This window comes from Patella vulgata, chromosome 1, assembly GCF_932274485.2.
Source record: "Patella vulgata chromosome 1, xgPatVulg1.2, whole genome shotgun sequence".
NCBI lineage: Eukaryota > Metazoa > Mollusca > Gastropoda > Patellidae > Patella > Patella vulgata.
Genome location: NC_065879.2, coordinates 12,012,399 through 12,027,981, shown reverse-complemented (window position 1 = coordinate 12,027,981; position 15,583 = coordinate 12,012,399). Strand labels below are relative to the sequence as shown.

General features: G+C 36.9%; 1 protein-coding gene across 2 annotated transcripts in view; it reads left to right on the top strand.

Moving 5' to 3' along the window:
- The first annotated feature begins 9,510 nt into the window (after nucleotides 1-9,510).
- LOC126808629 (ATP-dependent RNA helicase A) overlaps nucleotides 9,511-15,583 on the top strand; it is a 37,297-nt gene continuing 31,224 nt past the window's right edge. For both annotated transcript variants that reach the window (XM_056100676.1, XM_050533517.2), the window contains exons 1-5: nucleotides 9,511-9,604; nucleotides 12,457-12,574; nucleotides 13,082-13,222; nucleotides 13,445-13,541; nucleotides 14,360-14,472. In XM_056100676.1, coding sequence (XP_055956651.1) covers nucleotides 12,464-12,574; nucleotides 13,082-13,222; nucleotides 13,445-13,541; nucleotides 14,360-14,472 — 462 coding nt within the window. In that variant the 5' untranslated portion in view covers nucleotides 9,511-9,604; nucleotides 12,457-12,463. The remainder of the gene's footprint in view (nucleotides 9,605-12,456; nucleotides 12,575-13,081; nucleotides 13,223-13,444; nucleotides 13,542-14,359; nucleotides 14,473-15,583) is intronic.

Below are 15,583 nucleotides of genomic sequence, written 5' to 3'. Positions count from 1 at the left end.
TGTGACTTCTAAAGGGCCCACAACCTTCGTATTAAAATACTTTTACACTATTTGAGTTCAAGCAGCGACCATTTTGTCGCGCAGTTTCGGTTAGATAATTACGAAATTCGAACTCAACCATCATCAGTATGTTTAAACGTTTGAACGATTTGTAAAATCGGATAAAACTTGCGGCCCACAATCTAAAATCAGGGATAAACTAGATACGCCCACATTTTGCAACAGATGGATAGAGTACAAGCTAAAACAATTCACCGTAATTTTCGTACAAACAGGGGCCATAATCCAGGAAGTTATGGTCTGAAATGAGCTGATAACGAAGGAACTGAGATCTTTGGGATATAAACAAATCTTTTGAGTTTCATCAAAATCGGACAAAAATGGCGACCTCTAAAGGGTCCACAACCTTCGTATTACATACTTTTACACCATTTGCGTCCAAAAGCGGCCATTTTGTTATGTAATATTTTTAATCTCTTTAATTTGACAATGAATAATTATATCCCCATCCCAAACCCTGTTCTGTTGCAAAAAGCCCAGTAGATATCATAAGTTCTGCTCCCAAAAGTCAATGCTTCATATAATACATACAGACATGTTTGGCAGTGATTAATTTTATCCCCATCCCTAACCCTGCATGTTCTGTTGCAAAAGTCTTCATATAATACATACCTTTTATTTGAAGTTTTAGATGGCGGGTCATTATCATTAATATCATTTCCAAACTCTTCCTGCAAATAAGATATCGTGTCACATTAATTTGAATTCTTTATTTAAAGATCCATTATGTAAGATTTAGATAAAGAGCTGTTTTTTACGTCAATGAATTACAACATTACTTTTTTTTTAAAAAAATGACATGGTTAGCTAATGATGTGCTAGACATGACTCATCTAATGAGACATGTTTCTATCTAATGACAGTCTTTGGTGTACAAAGGGTAAAATTATCCCTCTCGCTTGGGTGGGACGATTTACCCAATACCGACCACTACCACGCCACTCCCAATACATACTACAACATAATGATGCAAAATGGACATATCATTTGACCGATGTCTGGGTGTTCCATTTGCCTCCATATATCATAAATGAACATTTCTACAAAATGTCTCACGGTAATATTCTATATTTTAAGGGGCATCCGAAACAATATACTTACATAACTCAAATCAGGTGGACTAAAAGAGAGTCCAATACCAATAAGTTGTAAAATAAATATTGTTATTCCAAGCAGTGGAAATACACTGGGGACTTTTTCTACTAAACTTGTTTGGTTAAACAAACTGAAATGATAGGAGAATCAAACAGAAACTTTAGCATTCAAAATAATAATGTTCATCAGAACAAGCATTCTAATTATAGCCAATTACAGACAAAAGACAACTATTTGTTTCAAGAATTACAACGAACATTAATGAGCAAACTGATTCAAACATGGAACCTATTTCGTTTTTTTTTTTTTTTATAGTTTTTTTCCGTTTTACTTGTCTTTACTACACTAGGATCTGGAAGAGTTCGAGTTCTTATATAACCCGCGTTCTGGTTGATGTGAGAGATTAGCCAGTGAAACGGTCTGTTGCAGCGAGATCTTGGCGTGGGATGCACGGAACTGTTGATATCCTACTAGAAACATTAAAAGCCGCTGGTATGACCCCAGACGCGACCTCCCACTACAACCGGTCAGATCTTCGTGTATTAGAGGCCATCGAAAGTATAAAAACGAAAAGAAATACAGATCTGTTTTGTAACCAGGTTGATTATTGGTCGACTGCCAACGACAAAATCGTTTAAAAATCATAGAATATGAACTTTGCTAATAGTTTGTTGTTACAAGAAAAGCAGTCTGCTTGTGTTGCCGCTGATTTGCTATTGTTTATAGCATGCAATACTCCTCGCAGTATTTCGTTTGATAAGACCTAATCCCACTCAAGCACTGCCGTAATGAAAGCAAATTTCTGTTCCAAATTAGGACTGGTCAATAGTCCGATTAACAACCAATGCCTAACTGCGTAACAATGTCATCCGGGTTTAAACAGAGTCCCACATTGTTCACATAACGTTACGTCATGACTCACGAAATTTTTACCCACAATTAACCAGTGCATAGCAGAATATTGTACAATGTAAACAATACTGTTTGGAGACGAACAATACTTTCACCGTTTTTAATACCTTAAATCACTGTCCAAAGTTTTAGGGAAACCCCAGATTAAACGAAGGGCTGTCATGTTGCTGTACTTATGAGAGATTTGATTGAACAGGAAGAATAGACATACTCCCTCCATGACAGACCTTGTGATATCATGCACACGCGTTTACCATTTGCCCCCCCCCCCCCAAATAATCTTTGAATGGCATTTGGTAACTGGGTAACAACAAAACACATACTTGTGGAAAACAACATTACTGTATTAGCTTAATGGCATTGAAACAATACTCCTCGAAACGCGGCCTTAAATGTGCTAAGTCTCCTGCTCAGTAATTTCCATAATATTCGAAATTAAAAACACGAATTAGAATTCAATATTGATCAATTTCAATCAATATTGATGTTGTTATCTTGCTGTGGATCTATAGAATCCTAATATCCAATATTTAAGACACAATTAACATTTTATAATCAGTACACGAGTCGTGTACCCTATGGTTTCGGGTGCCATTTTGTAATGAACAAATAAAAACATACCCTATAACACAATGTGCAACTAATTGGTAAAACTGATCACAAACAACAAAATAATAATTTAAAAATCGTGTAGAATGCACCAAGTTCAATCTTTCAAAAACTGAATATAAACCACTTTACATACATTCATATCACATTAATATGTGCCTTCATTACCATTTTTGTCAATTTCACCCCCCCCCCCCCCACTTTAAATAAACTAGTAGCTGTTTTCCATAAGTATGTGTTTTGTTGATACTTGCCAAGTTGAAGTGATCAGTCCTGCTGTGCTAAGGGGTCACAGGGGGTTGGATGGCCGAATAGTTAGCGCGTGCGCGTTGTATCATAAGGTAAGGTCTGTTATTGAGTCATCTGGCGTGGTTTCGATTCCCCGATTGTATGTGACAAGGAATAGGGTCGCCTGTCCAACCTCGTGAGGTTTCTCTGAGTCCTCCGGTTTCCTCCCACTGCTAAAGACCCTTACGCGCAAGCGAACTATTGAAATAAAATTGAACCATATTTTAGTCCCGAAATGACATAGTTTGTGTCGAGTGGACGTTAAACCCTATTTCTTTTTCTCTCGCTAAGGGGTCACACGGCTCCACTGTGAACACATCTAAGGTTTGACCCCCTTTATGTCTAAATATTGCATGATCGGTGGTCAAATATTTTTATTACCTTAATGAACCAAGTTGAATGTCTGGTGACAGGTTCCCTGGGTTAACATAAAAAGAAACCATGTAGTTGAACACCAATCCACCAAAACTAAAACCAGCTGTTACCATGGAAGTAGCAGTTGCTACATTGGATGGAAACCACTGAAATTTGACGAATATATTGATAATCTTTTATTTTATGACATAAAATTAAAAAACTAGAACAATTAGACTAAGAGAAAAATGCAAGAATGGGGTTTAACGTCCTACTATTCTGCTCCGAACTGGGCTAATGAAGACGGGCATACGCCATACAGTGTGCTATGAGGGAAATTTCACCACTGGCAAAGGACATACGTCCTTTAATGACGTGGAAGCAATGGTGGCTCATTCGAATGTCCTTTGCCGGTGGTGAAGGATCGAGGACGTGGCAAGGGAAAACGTATAGTCCCGGGTACACATTGGCGTGCACGTACAATATACCTTGGCAGTTGGAATTCGACAAAGAGTAGGCCGTAGCGCCGCTATCCGGGCAAAATTTCCCTCATAGCACACTGTATGGCGTATGCCCGTCTTCATACCCTAGTCGGAGCAGAACAATAGGACGTTAAACCCCATTTCATGTCATTTAACGGCGCATTTTTCTTGTTTACTTTTCCGAATGTCTTAACGCTTTCCCTTGCTAGGCCTTCCATCACTGCAAAAGGGGAAAACAGGCTAGCAAATCCCGAGGAAGTTTCTCCGCCAGCACCCGGTTCTTCTAAATCTGCGGGACTTTCTGGTTAATTCGTCCATTGTTGTTTGACAACTGGCTATGGTCGATTTACCTGGGTTGCTAATTCAATCGTTGTTACATAAGACACTCCAGCACCAAGTCCACAAATAACACCATAAGTTATAACAGTTGACCAAATAGAATGCTGTACAGCCAAATAGGTCAGTAAATGACCACCACTGAAAGGTAATTAAAATATAAATTTAAATATTGAACACAAGTCTAATTTCGATGTCTACATTTCCAACATAGTTTTTCACCCCATAGCTTTTAACTGAAAGGTGTATTCTTTCAACAATAATTAGGTCATCTATTCGACCCACAAAAATTATTTTAAATCTAATGATAATGCCATTATAAACCCACAATATATTAAAAGCATTTTGTCTGGCATTGGTAATGGCAGTTTCAATTTATTGTTTGGGTAACATTACCTTCGTTTTGAGTTTCTCGAATGATACAATATTTTTGAATAGATGTTTAACGTCTGGGACCGATTCCTAGAAAATTCTTAAGCACGTTCTTGTGCTTAGATTTTAAGTAGACTTTGCATTTAAGTAAACTTACCTTATTTTGTGTGCCCAGAAAATTCTTAAGAACGTTCTTGTGCTTAGATTTTAAGTAGACTTCATTGTAAGCACAAGAACGTTATTATGGGTTCCAAGAAAAAACTTAAGCACAACTTCGTTCTTAAACATAGTCAATCTAAGCACAAGTCCCAAGCAAGGTATACGGCTTCAAAAAGATGGCTGACCGTAGAGTTATTCGACGGCATTTCCGACACCTTTTGATACCAAAGAGACAATTACAAGACAGAGAAATCCTTCTCCAGAAGAAATTAAGAATGCTAGGCTAGGGCCCTATAGAAATTTCGCTTCTACCCTGAAACCATTTTATTTATTTGCCAATTAGTAAACAATATTCTACAAACACACAGGCTACTTTTAAGATCAGCCGCTCTCACAATTATTCAGTTAGTTTGTATGTGTCTGCGTTTTTTTATCTTGTGGCACATTTTATATGTGTATAGGGGACATGTCAAATGCATCTAGAAATCAACCATATATTTATGACGTCAATGAAGCAGACGACAAATTTATGACGTAATTCGCATACCAAAGTTGTTTTTATGGCGTTAAAGAGCATCGTAGTCTAAGTTTATGGTAAACTTTACCAGTCACAATGTGCTTAGACTTATACTTGACTTGTGCTTACGTAAGAATTGTCTTGAGAATTTTCCAGGGACGGTATTTTTATAAGTTTCTTACTTAAGAAAAAGTAAAGCATGACTTTGTGCTTACTCTAAGAATTTTCTAGGAACCGGGCCCTGGTCTGACTTCTGTACCAGCCAGGATAATGAATACGACCCAAACGCTGTACAATGTTATATTAGATATTACAATGTCATGTTCTAAACTACTTACGTAAACAACGCACTTGCCATGAAAAGTGCGAGTCTCACACCTAAACGTTTAATAATGCTCCGTGTAATGGTCATCGCTATTATTGATCCTGTCATGAACGGACTTATTATCCATTGTTCATCACCAATATTGTCCTTATTATAAAACCCACGATGGTGCATATATGAACTTATATATGTAATAAAATTACCTAAAATATAAAATAAAATGTAATAATTTCAGGGTTTTTTTCGATTTCAGTAAATAATGGTGCCTCGTTTAAAACTTGTTATATCTGTAAAGATATGTCCTTTATTTCCTATACTTTAATCTGAAATGAAATTGCCCATGTAACTCTACATATATAACTATATATAATGCCCTGCCCAGATGTACATCAGTTTATAGGGGCATTAGGTAAGATTAGATAAAGGGCTGACAGTTCTCACTATAATACTTAAAAAAATAGGTAAAGAATATGCTGAAAATTTCTGTCAGATTGCTTCACTCTGAACCAAGAGATATTAGCGATTCAATTTTAGGCTAGTCTCGATCGTCATTACTAACGTTGGTACGATAATAAAAAAAGTCTCGATTGTCCATTTTAACGGTTATTTCATCCACCGCAAAAAGTCTTCAAATCCAATAAATTTCACAGACGATGTCATCGAGAGTTGATTATGGTTTTGATAAGTTAATTAATGTCTAATTAATAATTTAGATAATTTAGATAGCATTTAATGCCTATAGAAAGACATGCAATAGGCAGATGTAGCTCTTGTATAATGCATGTTTAAATAAAGTTGTGTTTTATTTTAACCTTAAATAAAATTGTCCTTCATTTAACCTTAAATAAAATTGTCCTTTACTTTAACCTTAAATAAAATTTTCTTTCATTTCATCCTTAAATAAAATTGTCCTTTATTTAACCTTAAATAAAACTGCTATTTATATTAACCGTAATTAAACTTTCCTGTATTTTAACCTTAAATAAAACTGTCCTTTTTTTAACCTTAAATAAAACTGTCCTTTATATTAACCTTAATTAAACCGTCCTGTATTTTATCCTTGAATGAAATAGTCCTTTATTTTAACCTTAAAATAAAATTGTCCTTATCTTAACCTTAAATAAAACTACCCCTTTTTTAACCTTAGATAAAAGTTGGCCTTTATTTTAACCTTAAATAAATGTGTCCTTTATTTTAACCTTAAATAAAATTTGTCCTTTATTTCAACCTTAAATAAAATTTGTCCTTAATAAATTTGTCCTTTATTTTAACCTTAAATAAAATTTGTCCTTTATTTTAACCTTAAATAAAATTTGCCCTTTATTTTAACCTTAAATAAAAGTGTCCTGTATTCAGGGAAAATATTTCAATGAGAAGATAAAAACTATTAATTTTTGCTCTATAATATATCAAAATATAGATAAGTTTTCTAAAACCTGAAGTATGCAATTGTTTCGTTCTTTATGTGTAAACATGGCCTGTATCCGACTCAGTGCCGTGGGGTTTACATTTATTTTAAAATAATCAAACTAACTTTGGTGACACTTACCAAATAGATATGGTATTCCAACACACAGTTGAATTAAAAAACCGCCAATCAAAACACACCATTTCTTCATGTTCAACAGACTTTGAATTACTTCGTTTTACCTTTTGTTTGACAATCTTCTGGTTGCTGTGTCGTATCTCATATGAATATTGCGCCTACTTATGTGTTTTACTGTTAGTAACTACAAAAAAAGTTTGCTTGCAATGAAGGTTTAGAAGGAAATAAAGACAATAGATACCCTGAATTTTTCTTATCGGTTTATTCAGTCGAAAATAATTACGCTGTAGTGCATAATGCGATAAAGTTGCCCATTGTCCCGTTAACGCTTTTATCCACGCTAAAATACACATTTATTGATTATTCAACATTTATTAAAACCAAAATATCAAGATAGTCTCCCAATCTGATTAAAATACGGTTCTATAATTCGTTTCGTTTTTTTATACTTTCGATGACCTCTATTACATCATATAAAGACCTGACTGGTTGTAGTGAAAGGTCGCGTCAGGGGTCATACGGGCGGCTTTTGACCCTATGACGTCAGACATTTGATAAACCAATCAGTGTTGGTGTCTCAACTGGGTTACCCACAGTTCCGTGCACCTCACGCCAAAAACTCGCCGTAACAGACCGTTTCATTGGCTAATCTCTCACAGCATCCAGCAGAACGCGGGTTATATAACAACTCTTCCAGATCCTAGTGTAGTAAAGACAAGTAAAACAAAATTTTGAACTATAGAAAAAAAAGAAACGAAATAGGATCTGTGTTTTAATCAGATTGGATAGTCTCCCGACTTGTCTTCAATCGGATTGAATAGAGACTCATTTATATCCACATAATTTATCCAACACTTGTATGTGGCACTGGGCTCGCGTTTTAAGAGACACAAACAATTAATGTCATGTTGTTATCTTGGATAGTACTGAATAAATATAACCGACAATATTTGTATAATGTGTTTTGTCTGCATTTGGAAAGTATTTTAAAAAATCTCACCTGAACCAAGATTAAATATTATTTCCCAAAAAGTGATAATCCCCTGCTTTTTTTTATTTTTTATTATTTTTTTTTATTTTTTTATTTTTTTTGCCAGGACAGCGGCGCTACGGCCTACTCTTATATCGAATTCCAATTGCCAATGGATCTTTCACGTGCACGCCAGTGTATAAACGGGACCTCGGTATTTTGTCCCATCCGAACGACTACACAGCTGTCCTTGTCAGGCCCTCCTTTCTGCACCCCTGACAAGAGGACACCACGCCGGAAAATATTGATGAACTTTCTCGGCCAACACCGGGCGCGAACCCGCGACTTCCAGGCTAGCGAGACAGCGTCTTACTCACTTTGCCATTGGGACTCTCGGAGAAGAACAGTTGGACATTAAATCCCATTTCATTTCATTTCATTTTTCTACTTTTCCGAACCAAGCGGACTATTGAAGATAGGCATACGCTATGCAGAGTGGTGTGACGAACATTCCAATGGACCGTGGCATTTCTTTATCGAATTTCAACTGTGAAGGATTCTTTTATGTGCACGCCAATGTGTAGTCCTACACAGGAGGTTGTTTTGTTTTTTGGGGGTGGGGGTGGGGGTTGTCCTATCGACAATACTAGACACTGCTCTTTGCCAGGACCGTTGTCCTGCACTACCGACATAGGGAAACCGCGCTGTAAAATCCCGGGGAACATTCACAGTGAAAGGAATATGACCGATAGCCATAGACACCACGACAACCCGACATCACGACAACTCGAAATCCCGACATCACAACATTTCAACCCGACAATACGACATTTTTAATGTCGTGGTGTCGGGTGAAAATGTCGTATTGTCGGGTTAAAATGTCGTGGTGTCGTGGTGTCGTGATGTCGGGTTAAAATGTCGTGATGTCGGGTTGTCACCTTATGACTTATGAAGGGTGACACTACGACATCCCGACCAATCAATTTCACAGAGTATTAGGAAAGTCTTCTAATATCTATGTAAAAGATGACTGCCTTCAACAAATGACGTCATATCACGCGGCGTCAATCATTGTTTACATAAGAGTTACAGATTCGAGCAGAATGGCGCCTTTTACTCATTTTAATACCCATTTACACTAAAATAGGAAATATTTTTTAACTACAAATACTTCAAACGTCTTTATTTATTTTTCTAATACATAAAAAAATGTTTTAGAATTTAATTTGTCTGAGGAAAAAAGTTAATATTTGTGGCTCATTAAGTCGCATCGATGTCATCATTATCAGTGATTGTCGCGGCCTAGCGAATATTCACTGCTGATCTGTGAGCTGTGTGCATCCCGACATGATACCAATCAGCCACCATAAACCTCAATACGAAACAGGTCGCCTATGTCGACTGGCTAAAAGCGGCGTGAGTTATTCGGGTTGAAGCTTAATTGTGCTGCGCTCTCGTGCGGTCGATATAGTCATTTCCGGTGTTTTTGATAACGCGAATGCAAAGCAGGTGTCTCAAGAAAATATAATTTTGTAATAATATTAGATGCGAAATATCAATTAAACCTTATTAAGCAAAGGTAAAGTTTTTTACCAAACGGAACTTAGGGTGCAGAAATGTAGGCTTCTGTCTGAGTAGTCAGTAGAATATTTGGACCAGTTTTTGAAAAGACAAAATTGAAAAAAAAAGTCAAGACTTGTTGTTGGTACGATCTCTGATCGGACGCTGTCCTCTGACCGTTCTTATTCATCCCAATTAAGCTGTAATCTGAAAATATGGCTTTACCTCTCTATTCTGATTTCGAATCCTCACCAACTACCGTCTATTTTTGGCCGTAATGAATGCCTCTTTGTTCGCAAAAGGTTTTTAGCCGTGCATTTCAGAGGACAATGTGAATGTCCGCTGACTCAGTGACTGTTCCTATCCATCCCTTATTATGAAAATACCACTCTTTCCCACCCCTGTTCTAAGGCTATTTTCGAATCCTGACAAATTATTTTTCACCGTATTTATTTTTAGTCTTTGTTCGCCAAAAGGAATCATTTCTCGACACATAGGGGGGTTGGATGGCTGAATGGTTAGCGTGCGCGCGCTGTATCATAAAGTCTGTCATTGAGTCGACTGGCGTGGTTTCGAATCCCCGGTTGTACATGGCAAGGAGTTGGGTCGCCTGTCCAACCTCGTGGGTTTTCTCCGGGTTCTCCGGTTTCCTCCCACTGCTAAAGATCCCCTACGTGCAAGCGAATCATGTAAATAAAATTAAACCATATGTTAGTCCCGAAATGACCTAGTTTGTGTCAAGTGGACGTTTAACCCCATTTCTCTCTCTCTCTCTTCTCTCCACATCTGACACAAATTATTTTTCACCGTGTTTATTTTTAGTCTTTGTTCGCCAAAAGGAGGGGGGTTGGATGGCTGAATGGTTAGCGTGCGCGCGCTGTATCGTAAAGTCTGTCATTGAGTCGACTGGCGTGGTTTCGAATCCCCGGTTGTACCTGGCAAGGAGTAGGGTCGCCTGTCCAACCTTGTGGGTTTTCTCCGGGTCCTCCGGTTTCCTCCCACTGCTAAAGACCCCTACGCGCAAGCGAATTATGTAAATAAAATTAAAAACCATACGTAAGTCCCGAAATGACCTAGTTTGTGTCGAGTGGACGTCAAACCCCATTTCTCTCTCTCTCTCGCCAAAAGGAATCATTTCTCGCCACATCTAACACAAATTTATTTTTCACCGTGTTTATTTTTAGTCTTTGTTCGCCATAAGGAATCATTTTTCGCCACATCTGACACAAATTTATAATATAATAATTCAACACTATTATAAAGTAGAATTTTCAATTGAAAATACATTTGAACTGATCCTCACGTCATTTGGGTCCCGCATCATTTCGGACGCAACACAGACGACCTTTCAGACTCAGTTTGACGATGGTTCGGACTTACTTGAGGACTTTTCGGACTTGGTCTGGCGACGTTTCGGACTCTGATGAATAATTAAAAGACTGTTAAAAATTTATGTGCTATATTTGTAACCGCTGTTTTCTTTTTTTTTCGTTTTATGTGAGTCTGATACTTGTTTTGTATTATTTAATTGATCGTCGATTCCTGAGACAGCTAATAAAAAGATAACACTGATTTTACACTGCTTGTTCCATTTTGTTTTGTTTCATCGGCGAGTATTGAACTTGACAATAAAATATTGTTGAAAGCCTAAATGTCTTTTACGCGAGTCAGAATAATCGAATCAACAAACGGCCGCCTTTAGCACCGATTGGCAACTCACATTTTTCCTTGTCCACGAAAGAACTGTAAGGTTTATTTGCACATACTACAATGACATATAGGGATTATCAGTTAATCAGCTTTAATTATCCACTTATCATTGCCATTTCTAATATTTTCAAAAAAGAGTTTTCTTTGTAAGCACTAATTTATCAATTGGTACTGCTATCTATGGCAAGCTTTCCAGGAATGCATGTCAACGTGTACATGTAGCTTACGGATTATTGTTAAACAATTCTAGGGGCTTGTAAAAACAGTGCATGTCGAGTAAATATTTACATTTGTTTTTTGTGTAGGTCATTTTGAAATAAATTCTACAGCATATTATTCTTTTTTAAAAAATTTTTTTTTTTACGGGAAATGATGATAAAGAACCGTAAGTGCAACTATGTCTTCTCATTTGGTAGAGTCTTTTAATAACCGCGTTTCATGGTAATATTTTCTTTCGTGTTTTGAATTGGCCTATTTCTAATATACATGTATTCATCAATTACTTTTTATATACATGTTACAGATAAACATTCAACATTGAAAATTTTGTGTTTTCTTGAGAGATCTACGTGCTGTACTTGATTGCGAGCGGTCAACTTTACCTGCTTTTAATTTATTATAGATTGATTTGACAGTTGTGTTCAAACTTTCCTTCCAACTTATTCCCGAGTCCGAAATGTCACCTGCCCGAGTCCGAAAAGTCGAGGCCATAATTTTTTTTTAGTCCGAAATGTTGTAAGTCCGAAATGAGACGAGACCGAAATAATATGTAATCGTGCAGACCACAATGTGTTTTTAATAGCAAAATTCTACTTTAAATTAGGCAATCAGGACAACAATAAACTATGGACACTGTGATGATGAATATTATAAGGTCCATGGATAAATTGACATCCTGTGAACAGATTTTTGTGCATTTGAAGAAACCTTGGAATTAGACAAAGAGTGTCAGTTTCTTTTATAGTGCGCTGCATGGCGTATACCCGTCTCTAATAGACCAGTTGGTGCTGAAATGTAGGATATCCCCATTTCATTTTGTAATTTAATAAAGATTTCAACAGACATAGACATTTATGTGTGAAATGGGGTTTACATGTAGCTCTGACTGAGCTAATGATGACTGGACATCTATTAATATTATATCTGTGTTCATTTCTTCAGCTGTGAAATGACAGACATTAAAAATGTTTTATATGCTTGGTGTGGAAAGAAAAAATGCGTTCCTGAATATGAATTTAGTTGTGTTGGCCCTAAACACAAACAGCGATTCAAGTGTGAGGTACGAATATATTTATATATACTGATGTCCAAAAGAAAGTATACACACTAAAAGTATGACTAAGTTTTGTTTAGATTAAAAACATTTGATAAAGCATTACTGAGTTTGTCTCTTGCGTCCAAACTCAACATTTCTGAGCAAAATAAAAATGTGAAACAAATTGACATTCTACCCTAATACCGATACCATGGAAAAACTACTTTGGTTGATGCAGCACAAAATGCACAGTGTATACTTTCTTTTGGACATTAGTATAGTTGTCATGTTTCTGTAAGCACCGTTTATAAATTCTTGATACCGTGAGATGCGGTAGCTCAAGGAGCAAGGCATTAAGCAGAAGGTTTTGTGTTCACTCTTAGTGATGGCAGAGAAAGTCCATCTGGGTTTTCCGACATGGTTTCCCCTTGTCAATTGTGTAGGATAGTAGGCCAGTCAATGAACAGTAGCTAGTCATTTCATTTTTATTCTATTTCTTGTTCATTAAACCTCATTTCATTTGTATTTTAGGTAAGAGTGGAAGGATTGGACTATGTCGGAGTTGGTAATTCCACCAACAAGAAAGATGCTCAGGCCAATTCTGCAAAAGATTTTTGCCAGCATCTTGTACGGCAAGGGCAAATGGCTGCTTCAGAAATACCAGACAGTTTGGTACGTTTTCGAAAGAATGCTACTTAAGATTATTTGTTCTAATAATTCCCTGAAAGAGAATATACAAACTTTTGCTATAAGATCCCCAATTAAATACTTTGGGAGGGTTTTCTTAGACTACTTTTCTATTTCTTCCTCTGTGCTAAAGAGCAGAGTTTGCAAGCAGTGTTAGTTCTATAACTCTCAGTATAATTTTTTTTTTTTTTTTTTGTTTACTTACAGCCTCCAAGTTTGATGGGTGCTGATCCTCGAGCGAGTAGGGGAGAAGCAGCACCACTACCCGGTGGAAGGCAAGCACCACATATTGGTCTTGGTTTAGGTAGGTATTTTATAGCTCTGTTTTTTTTTAATGACAGAGCCACCAATATGGCTTACTGAATATGGTGTCTCACCATTCATGATTTTTTTTGATTTTTTTTTTGCATATCTGCTGTCGTTTGGAAAAAGCAAAGTCCTTTGTTTACAATTGGATCGTGTGACAGTTGAAAATGATAATTATGAACTGGCCATATTGTTGCTGTCCTAGCAAAATTTCTCTCATAACAAACCTTAATGTGTATATATGCCCATCTCCATTAGTCAGGTTTGCGCAGACAAATAAGAGAATAAACCCTGTTAGCCTTTATTGTATTCATAATCATAATATTTACTGTTACTAACCTTATATAAATATGTATTTGTACATGCACAGTGTTCAGGGCGGGAAGAGACACTTCCACCTAGAGGATTTGGGAAGAGAATATGGCATCGACCTCTCTGTATTATTAGTTAATAAAACAGTTTAGTAATCAGTGATTTGAGTGTCAACAAACTCCATTTCATTTTCTTTTAATCATCTGGTAGATTTCCTGCGCTTATTTTTATTAATTGATGTGTTACCAATATACCCTTGGCTGAATGGTCTGTCGTTGAGTCAAGTGGCGTGATTTTGATTCTCCGCTTGTACATGACAAGGAATGGAGTTGCCTGTCCAACCTCGTGGGTTTTGTCCGGTTTCCTCTCTCTGCCAAAGACCTCTATGTGCAAGCGAATTATTGAAATAAAATTGAACCATGTGTTAGTCTGTGTTAAGCCTGTACCTTAAACCCCATTTCTCCGATTACTCTGCATCAAGTTAATTTTTGGAATGAATTTCAGGTGGTCAATCATCTGAAGCCCCACCAGGACCGCCAAGAGAATTCCCACGATATGAACGTGGCCCACCTCAAGAATACCTTGATCGCTTGGCTGATGAAAGAAGAGTAGCAGAGGTAATTGATTATAGTACATTGTATGTATACTAGTGTTGAAAATCGGATCGAGATTTGTGATCCGAATACTTTTGTTGGCTATCCGAATACTATTTGGAGACGTGAAATTCTTGAACACAATTACATCAAAAGTTCATATACCGGTACTCATAATTTCTTACTTGTTTCAATGTTTATGAGTGTCTGTATGCCGAGTATGAAATCGTACTTTCGATTTGCAAATTGTTTGAGCCGCGAAGAAAAAAACGTGCCTACCTTTAGCCGTAATTATTAAGACTATCTATGACACCGGTCTGACATCCCAAAAAATCAATGAGGTGAAGGAATTTGTATAGTATAACTACTCCTGTTATCCGCACCCTCCCACTTATCATTTTGCTCAATCAACACGAATGAAAAAAGTAAAATAAACCCATGTGCCATTTATTCCGGCAAGGTCATTTGCCTCATTCTGATAATCTACTACTATTGAACCAATCAGTGAGTGGGAATATACGTGACCTAGGTCGTAATGAATACTTTTCATTGTGGGAAGTCAAAACACAGTCTAAACTCGTATGCCGTAAACTAGCGCAGGGAATGAATGAATATTTTTTTTTATTTAGACTACTGTTTTCGTTGCACTGCATTAATAATTTTATTAGTTACTATCACTAAATAATACGCATAATGTTGACATTTATGCTCATGGAGCTGTGTACGTGATCAATTGCATTGGGGAAAATTTCAAAGTGATCAGACGTAAAAATGGCTAAATATAGAGCATACGGAATGTCAGAATATATTGTAACGAATAGTAAACGGATAGTAAAATGATTCGGATAACCCTTATTTTGTATCCGTTAACGAATATTCGAATAGTAGTTTCAACACTAATGTATACATCAAATCGTTCGGATTGAACGAAAAACCTAGATCCCTTTGGCGAGCATGTAAAAGATGGAATTTGATATAAGAGTAGGCCACTGTCCAGGCAAAATTTCGTCATAGCACACTGTGTTGCATACATCCGTCTTCATTAGCCCAGAGGGGGTTGGATGGCTGAATGGTTAGCGTGCGCGCGCTGTATCATAAAGTCTGTCATTGAGTCGACTGGCGTGGTTTCGAATCC